This window comes from Prinia subflava, chromosome 19 (genome assembly GCF_021018805.1).
Source record: "Prinia subflava isolate CZ2003 ecotype Zambia chromosome 19, Cam_Psub_1.2, whole genome shotgun sequence".
Taxonomy (NCBI): domain Eukaryota; kingdom Metazoa; phylum Chordata; class Aves; order Passeriformes; family Cisticolidae; genus Prinia; species Prinia subflava.
Genome location: NC_086265.1, coordinates 3,905,668 through 3,921,478, shown reverse-complemented (window position 1 = coordinate 3,921,478; position 15,811 = coordinate 3,905,668). Strand labels below are relative to the sequence as shown.

Here is a 15,811-nt window from a genome sequence, read left to right as displayed (position 1 = left end):
GAGGCTATTTACAAGGGCCTGGATTGACAGGACAAGGGGGAATGGCTTTACACTGACAGACAGCAGGGTTAGATTGGATAGTGGGAAGAAATTCCTCCCTGTGAGGCTGGGAAGGCCCTGGCACAGGTTGCCCAGGGAAGCTGTGGTTGCACCATCCCTGGAAGTGTCCCAGGCCGGGTCGGACGGGGTTCGGAGCCACCTGGACTACTGGAAGATGTCCCTGCCATGGAATGGGATGCAGGGGCGGGATTTGGGGTGGGGTGGCCCTGGAGGCCCCGCCCACCAGGACAAGCCACGCCCACCAGGAAAAGCCCCGCCCATGTGCCGGAGCCCCGCCCCTTCAGTCCCCGCCCTTTCCCTCCCAGGCCCCGCCCCGGCCCCGCCCCTTCCCGGCGTGAGGGGGAGGCGGCCGCGGCCCCGCAGCTGCAGCCATGGCGCTGGTCACCCTGCAGCGCTCGCCGACCCCCAGCGCCGCCTCCTCGGCCAGCACGAGCGAGGTGAGCCGTGGCGGGATGGGCAGGGACGGAGAGGGAAAGGGGAGAGTGAGCCCCGGGGGCGGCGGCGGCGGATGGGGAGTGGGGAGGGGCGGGGCGGGGTGAGGCCCCGCTTGGGGACAGGCCCCTACAGCCCCCCCAGCACCCCGTAACTCGAAGCCTCTGGCTCCATCGCCCTCACAGACCAAGGTCCCTCATGGTCGCGGCCTCACGGCTCTGGCCCTTCACAGCTTTCCCCCTCCAGCCCCTGGTTCCACCCTCTCCCGGCCCCTTGGCGCTCCACAGCCACTTGTCCCCTGTCTTCATCCCCTCGCAGTCCCCGTGGTCTGACTTCCGACAGTCCCCTGGCACCAGCTCAGCCCCTCACATCTCCGCAGCCCCTGGTTTCATGCCCTTCACAGGCGCTGGTCCCTCATGGCTCTCAGCCCTGCAGCCCCCTGGTCCCCCATAGCCCCTTACCCCCAGCCTTGCTCCCATTGCAGCCCCCATGGCCCTGAGCCTCACAACCCCACCACTCCCTGGCCCAGCTCAGCCCCTTCTTGTAGCCCCCGATGCTGCCCAGCCCCAGCGTTTTGATGCTGCCAGGCTGAGCCAGGCCTGGGTCTGTCCTGCCACTCCCCTCCCAGCACAGCCCCATTCTCCCGTGGCTGTCCCCCATTCCAGTCCTCAGCTGGCAGGGAGCCTGCACTTCCTAAACCCTGGAGGCTTCACCTTTCTCTTGCCAGGTAAATCTCCAGGTGGAGTTCTAGGCATGTCCTCATGGAGCAGCTGTGCTGGCCCTAGACCTTGTCCGTGCTTGGCATTCCAGAGCTGTCACCACCTCCTGCCCCAGGGATGCTCTGCTTTGCCCCGTGTTACCCCTCTGTCCCTGCCGTGGCACCGCCTTTCCCCACATCTGCAGCAGCTCCTGCCCCTCAGGGAGCTCAGGCCAGCCCTCCCCCAAGGCGACCATTGTCAATTCTCCAGCTCCCATCCTGCTCCACCCCGTACCTGTGCCACTCCTCACCGTGGCACAGCCTCCACCGTGCTGCTGCCCTCTCCTTCCCCAGCTCTGCTGCTCCAGGACCTGTACCTGCCACTTCACCTGTCCCATGGTGCCACCCGTGTCCTGCTGGCCTGGCACCCTGCATGTCCCAGCTCTGCTGCTCACCCCTTCCACTCCTGTGCCCCAGAAATGCCCTCTCCTGCCTCTGCCAGGCCTTGGGCTTCTGCTTCCCCTCCCACAGCTCCCCCGTGCCATCCAAACACAGCTGCACCTCCAGTTTCTCTTTCTCCTTGCCTTTTCCCCTCCTAACCCATCTCCTTTGTAACCCTCAAAGATAGGCCTGGTGTTCCTCTGCACATCCTCTCCCCCCACGCTTCTTTCCTTTGATGTTCCCTGCCCTTGGCTTCGCTCTGTCCCCACTCCTGCCAGGTAAACAATCCTATTTGTCACCTGTCAGGTCCCTGTGACTCCCCCGATTAGCTGGTCTGAGGGGGGAGCAGGAGGGGGGAGCACAAAGCTCCCAGGTTCTCCCTGGCCTGAGGGGCTGCGGGGGGTCCCTGCCTGCAGGGACCCAGTTTGGGCCACGCTGTGGAACTTGGAGATGTGAGTTGCACTTCTTGAAGGAGTTTTCAGAAGGAATTTTGTGGCATCTGGTATAGACAGAGTCTTAAACGAGACCTAGTGGCCACCCAGTCTAGGGAGGTGAAAATGAGCTGTAACGCCAGAGCAGGCAGTGGAATTAGACTGGATTTAACTGGTGCAGGTGGGAGAGGAGTCAAAGCAGGCCTTGCCGTGTACATCTGTCTTAGGCATTGCTTTGTGTCAGAGCTGCTGCTAGTGATTGTATTTTCTGTGGGGTGACCATACAATTCTCCTTTTTCCTCCCAAAAATGCTGCCCCAAATTTGCTGCCAGGTGTTGTCCAGGGCACTTCTGTCACCAGCACCCACAGCTCAGGGGTGCTGTGGTGGCTCCCAGAGGAAGGCACTGAGTCCTGTTAGAATGGTCTCTTTTGGCATGAAATACCATAAAATTACAATTTCCAGATTCTTTTTCCAGATTCAGCATGTTGCTTTAGCAAAGTTAATTTAAAGAAAAATCCCATTGAAAAGTACCAGCCTGCTCCTGTTCTTTTAGGATCTTTCTTGCAAGGAAAATCAGGGTTCATTGGGCCTTTTAGCTGAGTAATTACTAGAAGATATTTTAATAGGAAATGATGACCACACGCCCTTGCTAATTGTGACTGTGCTGCTGTGGCCTCTCCTAACTCAAGCCCAAAGGAATTTATAAAATGGATGCTGCTGCCTTGACATAGCGGGCCATAAATTCTTAGGAGTGAGTGGTTCACACACACTTGCAAACTTGCACTGCTTGTGGAAATCCCTTCCACACACCTCCCACTCCCTGTGGTCCTTTGGAGTGGCCCTGCTCAGCAGAGTCCCCAGGGAGGGACGTGGCAGGGCCTGGTGGGCTCTGCCCATGGTGGGATGAGCAGCTTTTCCTGCAGTTTTTAGTAGAAAATGCAGAAAAATCGGGTTTGGGAACAGCTGAGCTCCTGCAGGAGAGGAGCCCATAGCAGCTCCAGGGCCAGCCCTGCTGCTGAGCCTCATCTGATGACATCCAAGAGTCGTCATCCTCACAGTCACGTTTGTTTAAAAAGGAAAAAAGTTTTTCTCCCCTTTGTTGCTACGTGACAGCCCCAAACAAACAGGAGGGTGACCCTGCAAAGGTCCCAAACCTGCCAGACCTTCCCAGGGCTGGGGGATCTGCCGGCACTGGGACTCGGGGTGCTCTGGGGCCCTGCCTGCAGCCCAGCTCTGCACTGTAAACAGACTAAAAATAGCCATGGTATGCTCCTCACCCTCTGCTGGGTCAGTCGGGACAGCCTTGTGCATCTCCCTTCCTCCAAATGGCCACAGTTCCAATATCCGGCCTCTGCTCTTGCATTTGCAGGATTTTTTTCCCCTGGCTTTACTTGGTTCTCACAGACTGTCAGCAGAGCAGCTCCTGTGCCCTCCAGCCTCTCAAGTTCTAATTTGAGAGGCTGGGATGCAATCCAGGTGCCCTCACCCCTCCAAAGCTCCAGTCCTGAACATTTGAAATGATGCAGTTTGCTTATTTTTAACTTGTACAAAACCACGTGGAAACAAGTATTTATTGTGGGTTCTGAGCAATGCTGTAGGAGATATCAGGATGTTCCCCAAGGGTCAGCAGTGATGCAGCCTGATTCCTTCAAGGCTTGTGTCCCTCCAGCTGTCAGGATCTGATCAGGGTGTGCTGAGAGTGTGAAGGATTTCCTGCAAGGCCCCTGCTTTGCTTTTTGGGCCCAAATCTCCCCAGCACAGCCCTGCCCTCCAAGGGGATGCTCCCAGCCCTTTCTCTGTGTACTCATACACAAAGCAGAACTATCTTGGAGCCTGTTGTTTTGGTTTATTTTGTTTTTATCAGCTCTGGATGCAATTAGCTCCAACTCTGCTTTCTTCAATAAGGAATTTTGTCTAGAAGCTGCTAGGGAAGTTGAAGGGGATGATTGGAAAGGATGACTCTGTGAAAATGCTTGGTTTTGGAAGCAGGCTGAGGTCACACTTCTCTTTTGAGGAGCGCCACTAAAGTGTAGTGTCACCTGAGCAGCCAGATTTGTTCCAGGGGAGCTTCCCACCAGTGCTTGGTGCAGAAGTGCCCATTTCAATCTGTGCCTGCCACCAAAGCAGGAAGGCAGCAGGCAGGGGACACGTGTGCCAGCATCCAGGTGGAGGCAGCCTCCTTGTCCTGCCGGTGTGACCCTGCAGCTGCACATCTGCTGCAGCTGGGCCAGCCCCAGGGGACACTTTTGGCTGTGCCCTCATGTTTGGGACACCCCAAACCCCAGTGGTTTGTGCCCGGCCGTGGGTGCTGCCCTCACGTGTGCTCGCAGCGGGAGCGAGGTGTGCGCGCCGCTGACGTCGGGGTTGGCGCTCTCCAAAGCGCCCTGCGCTCCAGGACCAGCTTGCAGGATTAGGACCTAATAGCTTTAAAATCCCCGTGAGCCCCTTTGTCACGGCGCTGGCTGCTGGTGGCATACAGGACTAGGGAGTCATTTATCCCTGGCCCCGGGAGGAAAAACCCCGCATAAAACAGCCCCTCACACCCTGTTGGTGCTTGGATTTTATTTAAGGGTGGATTGTAGAAACAACCAACATGTAACTCTCTTGTGTCCTTTTCTCCCCTCAGGCGGAGGTCGGCAGTGATGAAGAGCGCAGACTTAATGTGAGGTAAGCAGAGCTTTTGGGCTCTGAACACGTTTGCACTGTTGGTAATTGTCTGCCAAGCATCCAGTCCTGATCCCTCAAAGATCCTCGAGCCTGTGCCTTGCCTGGAGGGGATGGGGTGGTCTGCAGAGAGCTGACCTGGGGATGCTCCCTCCCTCATCAGTTCTGAGATGAGCATTTAACGAGCTGAAGGAATAAAAGAGAGTTTGTGATCCTTTTTCCCCTGGTGGGAAGACACTGGAAAATTACTGGTCAGCTCTGGCCACACCACTTCAATGTTATCACAGCATCTCTGGCTCTGCTGCTGCTCCCTGAGGCTGGGGCTCTGCTCCCAGGGTGGGGAGGAGAGAGCTCTGCTCATTCCTGGGTATTAACCACCAGGAATTTGCCTCCTTGGGGTCGTGCAGAGCCACTGTGTGCATGTGGGGGGAAGAGAGAGCTGAGCTGTCCTGGAGAAGAGAGAGGCTCCTCTTGCTGACACTGTGCAGATCCAAAGTGGTGACACAACCTCGTGTGCCGGGGCCCAGGCTAATGGAGCTCTGAGTAATGCTGTGCATGGCTCACTCTGAGCCTGGCTCTTGCAGGCAGCTCTTACCCTCTAACCTGCAAACCACAGCCCAGGGGAGAAGTGTAAAGGCACAGCAGTGGTTCAGCACTCAGTCTCTTCTCCGTGTCCCCGCTTCCTGCTCTCGTTGTCCTTGTTCAGGAAAAGCAAAGCTGCTCGTGCTGCTGCTTGGGCTGTGTTTGCCCTGCAAGTGAAGTCAGAGACCAGAAAGCAAGGGCTGCTCATGGACAGAGGAGGAAATCATTGGACTTTTTTGTTTCTGTGTTCTGGGGTGGTGTCTCCTGCCAGGGAGGCCTGGAATTCCATGGCTGTCCTGTCAGCACACACATGGGTTGCAGACAGAAGTGCTGTGTGTCTGCTCTGTGTGCTCTCCTGTGTATGGGCATTTCAGGGCTGTCTGTAATGCCATTTGACAGCTGACTTTGTGGGCAGTGCATTTTGTATTGATTAAATCAAAATTCAGGATTCCTTGTTCTGCTCCTTGTACAGTGCAAGGCCCCAGGAGGAACCTGGTGAAGCCCTGAACAGCCACAGATCCCTAATTCCTGTGGTTTTCCCCATGTGGTATTAAACAGTAAAATGTAACCAAGCAGGATGGCAGCCTCCTCCTTTGGATATACAGTTCTGTGCTGAAAGAGAACACACAGCTTTATCCTGTTTGCTGCAAGTGTTCTCATTATACAAATAAATCCTGGTGAGATCCTTGGATTTGTGACCACCTTTAGTCTGTCTGGTCTCTTTGCAAGCCAGGCATGTGCATCCACCACTGACCAGAGCCACCAGCAGTGTAGATGCTCTTAGACCAGGCTTCAAGGCTGCTGCTTTTCTCCTGGCTGCTGAAAAATGCTGCAGCACTGACGTTGGACACTGAGATCCCATGAGCTTCCTCTGTCCTTCAGTCTCCTGGGGCTGCTCTTCCGTATACGATTGTCAGGATAAGAATCTGGTAATTAAATAGCCAGACAGACCTCGAGAATCGGATGCCTCTGCTGTCCTCGGGGGGAAACACTGCCAAGAGCTGGAGGAAATGTGCAGACACAACACAGATGATAAATGGAGCTCCTGTCCCCTTCCCACTTGCTGCTGTCCCCTTCCCTGCTCTGGATCCATCTGCTGAGACTCTGCCCGGTGCCCAGGGGGTGGCAGAATTGTTCAACTTCATTGCACTGCTTCTCTGAAAAATCCCCGCAGGATGGCCTGTGCTGGTGTTTGTGCCTTGTTCAGTGCTGCTCTGGCCTTGGTGACAGCTGGGCTTTGTCACACGTGCCCTGAGCACAGGGGTCAGCAGTCCAGCCCCTGGCTCTGCAGACCTTGGAGATCTAATGGTGAGGAAAAAGGAAGGAATGTTGGAAACATCAACGTGCTGCCAGCTCAAGCTGTGTTTCATCAATACAGAATGGCTGTGCTAGTACACATTTATGACATAATGGTGAACAAATTATTTTTGTTCATTCCAAAACTTTCCGGGATTTTCGTTTGAGGTTGCACAGTTGGATCTGGTTCCGTGAGCCATCTGATTGTTTTCTTGGAGGAACAGGTCTGTATCATGGTTCTGCAGCCAACCACGTCTTGCTGCTTCTTGGTCATCCTTCCTTATGGTTTCTGTCATTCCCAAATGCTTTTCTTTCTCCCTGGAACTGCTTCTAACAGACCAAGGGGACGTGCTCTAGGTTCAGCTTTGCTTTCAAAGATAATGCTATGTGCATTTTCTTAGCTGTTAATCTGCTGCAAGTCATCTTTTTCTCTGTTACCAAAAGTATTGTGGAAGCTTTGACAATGTAACATCCACACTGTTCCCAGCAGACAGCCAGGAGTCTGTGTTGCCCCCTGAGGGTAAAGACTCAGAGCAGAAGGAAAAATAAGAGGTCTGAGAGCCCTGTTTGGCTTAGTGCAGTCAGAAGCTGCACGCCTGAGCTGTGTTATCAGTGTCTGCTCAAGCCTTCCCTCCTGGATAACCATCAGGGAGATGCTGATCCCTTTTTCCCCTAATGGTGCAGTGCACCCACAGCTCACCCAAGTCTTTGTAAAAGTGCTGGCAGGGCTAAGCCAAGCCCACGGGAGGATGTGTTAGCCTAGACTTAAGCACAGCCTTAAGTTCTCTGAGATCGAGTTCCGTGTGAGCCTCGTGCGTGCGGTGCCTTATCTCAGCCCCAGATCCTGCTGCTCCAGCTCCCAGCAAACTCCAAGGAGATGCTATCAGGGAGGAGGCAGAGCAGAGCCCAGCTCTTTCCCAGCTGCCTGCTCTGGCACAGGGCTGGATGTGCAGTTTTACCTTTTTGGTATGACCCAGTTGATTTTCATTCTTGGCTGTGTGCTGGCTCTGTCACACCGAGGCAGAGGAGATGTTGTACAACCCAAACCGCTCTGTGAGTGTTGGCTGTTTCTCAGATGTGGTTGGCAAACACAGCAAGTTAATCACTGGTTTTAATGACAAATATAAATAGGTTTGTTTAGCCAGTCATTCTGTAATCTTTGCCATTATTGGCTCTCCAATCACAGCCTGAATGCAGGGCCGGGTGAATGTTTTCAGGCACCTTCTGCAGAGAGATAGGGGTTGAACCACTGCAGAAGGGCCTGGAAGTTGGTTATCTCCAGGCTCTGATCAAGCCTGAAGATGGTTATGGAAAGAATTGTTCTTGTTTGGCACCTCTAAACCAAATTTTAAGAGCTGGCAAGAGCTGTGGGAGGTAGAGGTTTTAAGGGTTGGGCTCGTGCACATTTGCAGATCAGTGATCAACAGGAGAGTCATTGGTGCAGACACACTCTTAACAGAGCAACACCAGGTTTAGATTGGATACCAGGGAAAATTCCTTCATGGAAAGAGTTGTCAAGCATTGGAGCAGCCTTCCCAGGGCAGTGGTGGATCCTCATCCCTGGAGGAATTGAAGAGCTGCATGGATGTGGCACTTGAGGGCATGGTTTAGTGGTGGCCTTGGCAGAGCTGCAGGAACAGCAGGACCTGATCTTGGAATTCCTTTCTAACCTAAATAATTCCGTGATCATCCCTCTGGCACACACCACAAGACACCATTGTATCTTGTCTATCACATATATATATATATATTTAATTCACTTCATGTATATTTAATGTGTAGTATATTTTAGTGCACCTAAGTTATCTTTTACACCTTGATCCTGAATTTCTTGAGGGATTTAGGAGCATGTTTTGCTGAGTGAACGCCTTGTACCCATGGCTGTGCTCACGGTGCCAGGCAGGCGCTCGGGGCGGGGGGAACACAGGGGCAGCTGCCTTGAGGATTTATTTGTGGGGACAGCAGCTCATTACAGCCTTGACAAGTCCTGCTGGCTGCAGATTGATTGTGTCCCGGGGAGCTGGTGGGAGATCTCGGGGCAGAAGTTGCTGACTTCACGAAGTGTTCAAAACAGGACGTTGAATCACATCCTGGCCGGCGGCAGCATCCTGCCTTAGCGTGCTCCGTACAATGGGGAGGCAGCGGCCCTGCCCCCGGCCCTCGGGGCCGCTCAGCCCGGAGGTGTGGCCCTGGAAGCGCAGGAAGGTGTAATCAGCCCTTTACATTTTGTGATGGGCTGTGTGTGGATGTTCCAAGGCCACGGAAACGTTCTCTTCTTTGAACGCTTATTTAAGGTCTGGCCTTTCCAGGAAACCGTTGCTGACTTGGAGTTGAGCAATATGGGGAGTTTACTTGGATGTAGGTAGAGCAACAGCAGGAGAGCTGCCAATTTGAAGAGGTGATGATCAGACTCTTTTGGAATTGTATCTAAATCTTTCTGGGGTTTTTTTTTCTTCCGTGAAACCTCAGCAGTTTGGCAGAACCCAAACCACGAGGCCCTATTATCAGAAGGTGCTGGCTGTGCACCGAGCACTTGTTCCTGTAAAAGGCCAGTGTGGTCACTGTTTATTTAGGTGTTAGAGCTGGGTCAGAACAATATTTTGGTTTCAAATGCCTCTTGATTTTAAATATCTTAATCTTTGATAATTGTCTGCCAAGATCTATGAGTCAGGGATTTCTCATACAAATCAGAGCTGTGCTCTGCCTGGCAAGTTCTCCTAAGATGTTTTTGGAATGGGGAAGGGACAGAACACCTTCCTAGACCTGGTTTTACTTCTAATGAAGAGTGTTGAGATTATTTCCTGGGAACACTGAGTTTTTTCCCAAACATTTACACATGCCTTTGCAGCATTTTAATCCTTGATGCAGAATAATTTCACCACTGCACAAAAATAAGACCAGATTCAAACAGGTTAGGGTGCACACCACATCCAACAGTTGTTTAAGTTTATCTGAGATCAGGACTCTTCTCTGCAGGGCTTGTCTTCCCTCTCTGAAGATTTTAGTTTCTTGAAGAAATCCTTGCTGCAAGAACTTCTGGTGGAGGAAACCTTCATATCAGGGACCAAGTCAGCCAGAAATACAGGGAGTGGGACAAAATGTCCCATTCAAATTTCCCACACTGCTGCCAGGTTCCTTGTTTGTTCTGTCTGCCATCCAAATGGTCACATCCAACCGTGTCCCGCACTGGCATCCCAGTGGAGCCTGCTGCCCATGGCTTGGCATCTCCCTCCCAGCCCTGCAAACCATCCTGAGCTCCAGCTGTCTGCTTCCCTCTGCAGCACCATCCTGCTTGGAAAAGGTGGCTTTGGAGCAGAGGGGGAAAAGAAGGATGATCCTGAAGTTTTTGCCACCACTTTTCCATTGTGAGTGAGCTTTGCCCCTGCCTGGCACTCTCCTTATTTTGGGAGTGCTGGCTGTGTCCCCTCAGGGGGTTGGGAAGGCAGGCTGCAGTCTAATTCAACACTCGAGGTGTCAGGGCTGAGCCAGAACTTTTCTCACTCTGCTCTTACCCCGCGTGATCCGCCTGGATTTATTTTATTTTGTTTTTCCACGTTACCAATGTGTCAAGTACTCCCTGGTCTCTGCTGCCTTTTTTGGAGCCATTCTGAAACCCGGCAGCTCAGCTGGGTTTTGGGTTGCTGTGCCACCAAGATTCCCAGCCGTGCTTCCGAGGCCATTGTCTGTGTCCTGGCTGACCTTCACTCACACCGCTTGGAGGCTGCTCCCTTAATCCTTCAAGCTGTTTTTCACCTTCCTTTTCTTTTCCTGTGGCGCCGTTGGAGAGTTTCCACTCGTTTCTCTGGGACACACTGCTGAGTGGGTGAAGTGGGGTGACTTAATAAGACAGTTCCAAGGACTGAAACAATGGGCTGACAGGAGGAATGCAGGAGGATGTGCTGACAGCTGGGCTGCGGAGGAGGACAGGAGCAGGAGCAGCTCCTGTGGGCCAAGGCTCTGTCTCTGGTGTGCCCTCCATGCTGGGCATCATCCCACTCTGCTTCAGCTTGGACACTGCTCTGGGACAACTCCAGGGCTTGTGGCCTGGCTCCTCCCTTACCTGTGGTAAGAGGGGTGACAGCAATGGCAGGAGCAAAGCAACATCCAGAACAGTGACTTGTAGGAAAACACAGGGAGCCAGTGTTTAGGGAATGGCCAGCTTCCCTCAGAGCAGCAGGAAAATCCATGTTGTTGCTGGTGCTGGATCTCTGTGTGTGCCTCTGCTCTTCCCCTGTGCCAGCTGCTGCTCTCCCAAGCCTTCTCCTCCAAGTCCATGGTCCAGGTGAGCGTGAGCTGCCGTGGGGAGCAGCTCTGCCCAGCCCCACGGCAGGGTGGGTGGCCCTGGGGTTGGCACAGCGGGCTGGGGACAGTCCAGGGCGTGCACCAGGGACACCAGTGCTGGGGGCTCTGTGGGGTTAATGTTCCTTTTCCTGGCAGCTCGTGCAGGCTGAGGTTTGGAGAGGATCTGGCCTGGCCTCCTGAGGCAGCGACTGTCACCAGAATGACTTTGTGTTTCTGGGGAATCTCAGAAATGCTCCTCGCAATTCCAAGCCCATGGCGTAGCTGAGTGATGCTGGGATCAACCTCGTGCCTTTTTGAACTCTGCAGTTAATGGGATGAGCAGAAAGGATTTCTTTTTCCTTGTGAAACAATCTCTTATTTTATTTGGCTTTTCACCATGCAAGTACTAGGGATTCCTAGAATTTTCTCATTCCTGGCTGTTTGGGAGCAGTTCTGTCAATTTACTTTGCACAACTCTGCTGGAATGGGGAATGATCCTGCTAGTTTGTTTGTTTCCCTCTTCCTGCCCTTTCTCTTGAAGGGTTTATCCCAGCTGCTCCTGGGTTGTCTGCAGGCACAGCCTGGATCCTGGGGTTGCCCCCAGGGTGGGATACTCAGAGCTGAGCTGGTTCAGCTCAGTGCTGATCACTGCTCCAGCCCTGTCCATCCCAGGAGCTTCTGGAGGGACATCATCAGCAGTCTGTTTCTGTTGGGAAATCGGCTTTTGTGGGCTTCATGATTGATTTCATTTTTCTCTTTTTTTCCCTTTGTGCCAGAGGAGCATTTGTGTTGAATGGCCTGCAGTGTCTGCAGCCCTCTCAGCATTCCTGCTGGGATGTGGCCCACGATCCCCACGCCTCCGAGCCCAACAATGCACACTCACACTCCCCTTGGTCCCTGCTTTGCTGAGAACAGCAAAGTCTGTGGAGTTTTTCTGTCTCCCCAACATCTCACTTCTTTCAAAATAGGTGGGAGAGGTGTTTGCTCCTGCAGGGAGGCCTCACAAACCCCTCCCACAGCTGGAGCTGCTGCCTGGCCCCTTCCCGGCACAGAGATGCCCTGGCTGTGTCCAAGGAAGGGGAGATACTCTTCTTGTGAACCTGCAGCCCACGTTTTAGTTTTCTTCTGGGGGTGACCTGTCTTCCGTTCTGGAGGTCTTGGAATGATGACTCTGAGTGTGAAAGTCACAGGTATGGAAAGAGCTTCCCTGCCTGCATTCCTGGCAGTAAAGCACCTCAATCCAAGTGTTCCTGAGCAGATCTCTCTGACCTTTCCAGGTGTTTTGGGCTCCCACAGGTCAGTTTGTGGGCATATCCCGAATCCTCCACGTTAGCACTTTGCTGTGAGCCATCACTGCACGTGTTGGAACTGGCATGTTCCATGGCAGCCCTGCTCCGTGTGGGGCTGAGCTGGGATGGCTGTGGTGATATCCCCACCCGTGTTTGTCCTTTTAATCTTTGTGTGACATGGAGCAAAGGCCACCTGGACATGCTTCATTAAGAGCGGGAGAAGGGACTTGCTGCTGCTGCTGCAGTCCCTGGGGCTGTGCAGTGCCATGGGAAGGAGCAGATTTGAACTCCCTTTTTCCCTGGTGCTGGTTTGTGTTGCTCAGGCCCCTTCCAAAGGCCCCTCTCATGGTCAGGAAGCGTTATCAGATGTGCCTCTACCAGGCCAAAGCAAGCAGTGCCTCTGCCTTAACCTTCAGCTTTTTTGGGGAGCGGGAGCCACTCAGCTGCTCTCAACTCTTCCTGTTTCTCTCCTTGTATCTTCCTTTCTGTTTGATGTGCTCCTTCCCAACTCGAGTTTTGTTGCTGTTGTGGTGTGGCTGTGGGACAATGGGAGTCCCCTCTGTTTGCTTTGTTTGTTTTGTCCTGCCTAAAATCCACCCTCTGGAGCGCTGAGGGTCTGGCTGGGCTATGGGAGCACCCGGCAGGGCTGACTCAGCCCCTCTCCAGGGCTGTTCTGTGTTCTTTCTCAGTTGCCTTGAGGTGGTCAAGCTTGTTCCAGACCAAGCAGCAAACAGGGGTGAAAAGGGGAAAAAATCAGTTCTCTTCCTCCTTATCAACAGGGCTATAGAAAAGGGAAGTCTGTTCCATTCTGGAGCACTTGGGAGCTCTGGTTTTCCCTCACCTTATCAGTTTGGAAATGTTTTGAGTAGAGGATGCCATGAAACCCAAGGAACTGGGAGACATTAGCAGGTTTGCCTTTATAAAATCATGACCAATTTTGAGAGAAGTGAATACTCCTTATCTTGTGGGGATTTGGGGTTTTTTTCTTCTTGAAACACTGATCTGGTTGCAGGAGGCAGCAGAAGACTGCTCACTCACCTCAGGCTTGCCTGGGTCTTCCCAGGAAAAGTGATTTTCTCTCTCCTGATTCTGTCTGTGGATCTTTGAGATGAGTTCTGTCACTGTAAGATGTGTCAATAAAGTGCTTTCTTGTGTCCTGCAAGATGATTATGGCTTATGTGAGATTCCCCATTAAAACATGAAACTCAAGCACCCGAGGCATGCAGGGATTCCTCCTGGGACACCCCACAGCTGGAGCCATGGCACAGCAAACTGGGGAAAACTGGCATCTGGCTGTCCAGGCGCATGAGCAGCTCTGTCTCATTTCCCAAAATCCCGTGTTTTTAAGGAATTGCTTACTGGCATTCCCGGCCCCGGGGGGTGCAGTTTGTACCGCAGAGGAGGCGCTGCCTATTGTGTTCTTCAGTAGCTCGAAATGGGGTTGATGTGTGTTGCAGCCACGCTGCTCTGGAGCTTTCCCAAAGGGGAAGAAATATTTCCTTTTCAAGTTGAGCAGCACGGAGCCAACGGATGGAGCAACAGCCTCTGGAGCCGGCTCTCAGCAGGGCTGTGGCCTGAGCACCCTCTCCTTGCCAGCTCTGGGGGCAGGAGGGACTGTCGCTGTCTGTACCCTCCTCCTGGCATTTCCCAGGTGCTGGAAGTGTTGGATTTTCCCTCTCGTAGCGTGATCATTTCCTGTGTTTGTAAACTGAGGTCAGGGAGTGGGAGGAGAACTGGTCTGCAGCTGTATTGGAGCATCGGGGTCCTGGGGCTTTGACAGAACTCGTGGGCTCTGTGTTTATTGGAGAGCCTGAAGTGACTCCTTGTAGAGGAGTTGTGCTGGTCGGGATTCCTGGAAGGGCAGGCAGGGATTGGGTGGTTTCTGTGGTGTGTGCCAGTCATACTGGGTGAAAGCTGGCTGAGAACTGCACAGAGAGCTCCTTCTCCCCTGGCCAGGCTGGTGGGACCAGCGTGGCCTTATCCTGTGTGCCTGCAGAAAGAATTGGGGTTTGTAAGGAACAAATCTCCAGGGAATTCAGTGCCAGCCAGCCCCTAACACACACCGAGCACCAGAGAGGCTCCTTGTCCAGCAGGAGCTCAGGAACTCGGGAATGGCTCTGAAAATCCAATGGGAGAGCTGTGCAGTGAGAGAAGCACCACTTTAATTTCCTGTATTATATTCAAGCATTGCTTTAACTATAAAGGAACGAACAGGCATCTGTCCATAGGATGCTTCTCCTCTAGTCCTGTCCCTCCCGGGGAACATGGACTGCCCGCAGGCAGGGGCTGTGTGTGTGCTGATAGGAGGGGAAGCAAACAAACAAACAAGTCTGGAGGAGGGAAACGATTAGCCGAGCCTCAGCTGGTTGTTTCCCCTCCTGAATGGCCCTCTTTCATCAGGATGTGGTGGGACAAGTGCTTTTTCAAGCCAGGATATCTGTGGAAGACACAGTGTTCCCTAAAAGCCATCCAGTTCCCGGGGAGCATCGGCAGCCGCGATTCCTCTGCTCCACGCAGAAAATACGCTTGACCTTTTCTTTGCCTGCTGGTGTGTTTTACGGGTTTAGATGCAAAAGGATGTGAGTTTTCCAGCTGGTTATGAATCTTTTCGAATTGCCTGACTTCTGTCTGACGCTGGGGCCACCACGATGCTGCCGCTGCGCAGAGAAAAGCAGCCTGAATTAGTATGTATGAGCCACGGGGTTGTGCTTTGGGGCATCTGTCACCCCTGCCGAGGGACAGAGGTTGGGGACGTTCTTTAATGCCAGGATTTGGGTGTTCTTTAGAAGAAATTTAAAAAAAAATGCTCCGAGTTTGAGTTGTTTACTGGAATTGCAGGGTTTAAAAGGGAGTTGTGCCTTGCCTTTCTCGCTGAGCTGTGTCCAGAGCAGTTGTGTGAAGTGACAGAGCGCAGAGAGTTCCCAGAGTGGAGATAAGGGCTGGGCTTGGGTAATGTTGTTACAATGTGGTGTAACCTATGAGCAGAGAGGCGTTTGGGTGTGTTCCGTGTGGCAGCACCGTGCTGGGCACATGGAAACTGCAGCTGGTGTGGAGATGGGGAATGCTGGGGGCACGGGAGGGTTTGTGCAGGGCAGGAACAGGGATTTCAGTGGGAATGGAAACCTTGCTCTCAGCAGGCTCCTGCCTTTGCTTTCTGGTTCATTTCCACGCACATGGATACACGGGAACAAAAATTGTGCTATGTGAGTTGTCCTTTTCCTGCACCACTTGCTGCTCCAGCAGCACAGCTTTCCCTTTTCCCTGCAGCTGGGAATGTTCTGCTTTATTGTCACAGATTTCCTGACTGCAGGAGGGGAGAACATCTGTCAAGATGTATCATCAGAGCAGGAGATCCTGATAACTTCGGGAAGGAGCTCTATTTTTTCCAAGGTTTTTCCTGCTGCAGAAATCCTAGTCAGTACTTAGAGATCAACGATCCTTTGGGGTAAAACACTGAAGTAAAATATCCTGTTTCAGAATATTTTTTTTTTGCTTTCCCAAATACATTTCCCCCCAAATTCTCAGGATGGGAATGCTGTGAATTATCTGCTTGTGCATGATCTAAGCATTCCCTGCCTCTTGTGAGTGCTGAGTATCCCATACATTGTGTGGGGGTCGCTGCCTTTGTGTCACTTCT

The 15,811-nt window shown here is 52.9% G+C and overlaps 1 protein-coding gene across 2 annotated transcripts in view; it reads left to right on the top strand.

Annotated features, from left to right (window-relative positions):
* Positions 1–362: 362 nt before the first annotated feature.
* The window catches only part of SSH1 (slingshot protein phosphatase 1), a 33,099-nt gene continuing 17,650 nt past the window's right edge, over positions 363–15,811 (top strand). The window contains exons 1-2 of one of the 2 annotated variants that reach the window (XM_063415647.1): positions 363–497; positions 4,689–4,729. In XM_063415647.1, the coding sequence (XP_063271717.1) occupies positions 432–497; positions 4,689–4,729 (107 nt within the window). In that variant the 5' untranslated portion in view covers positions 363–431. Of the gene's footprint in view, positions 498–4,688; positions 4,730–14,506; positions 14,859–15,811 lie in introns of those variants that run through there. The other variant, XM_063415648.1, reaches the window with a different exon arrangement.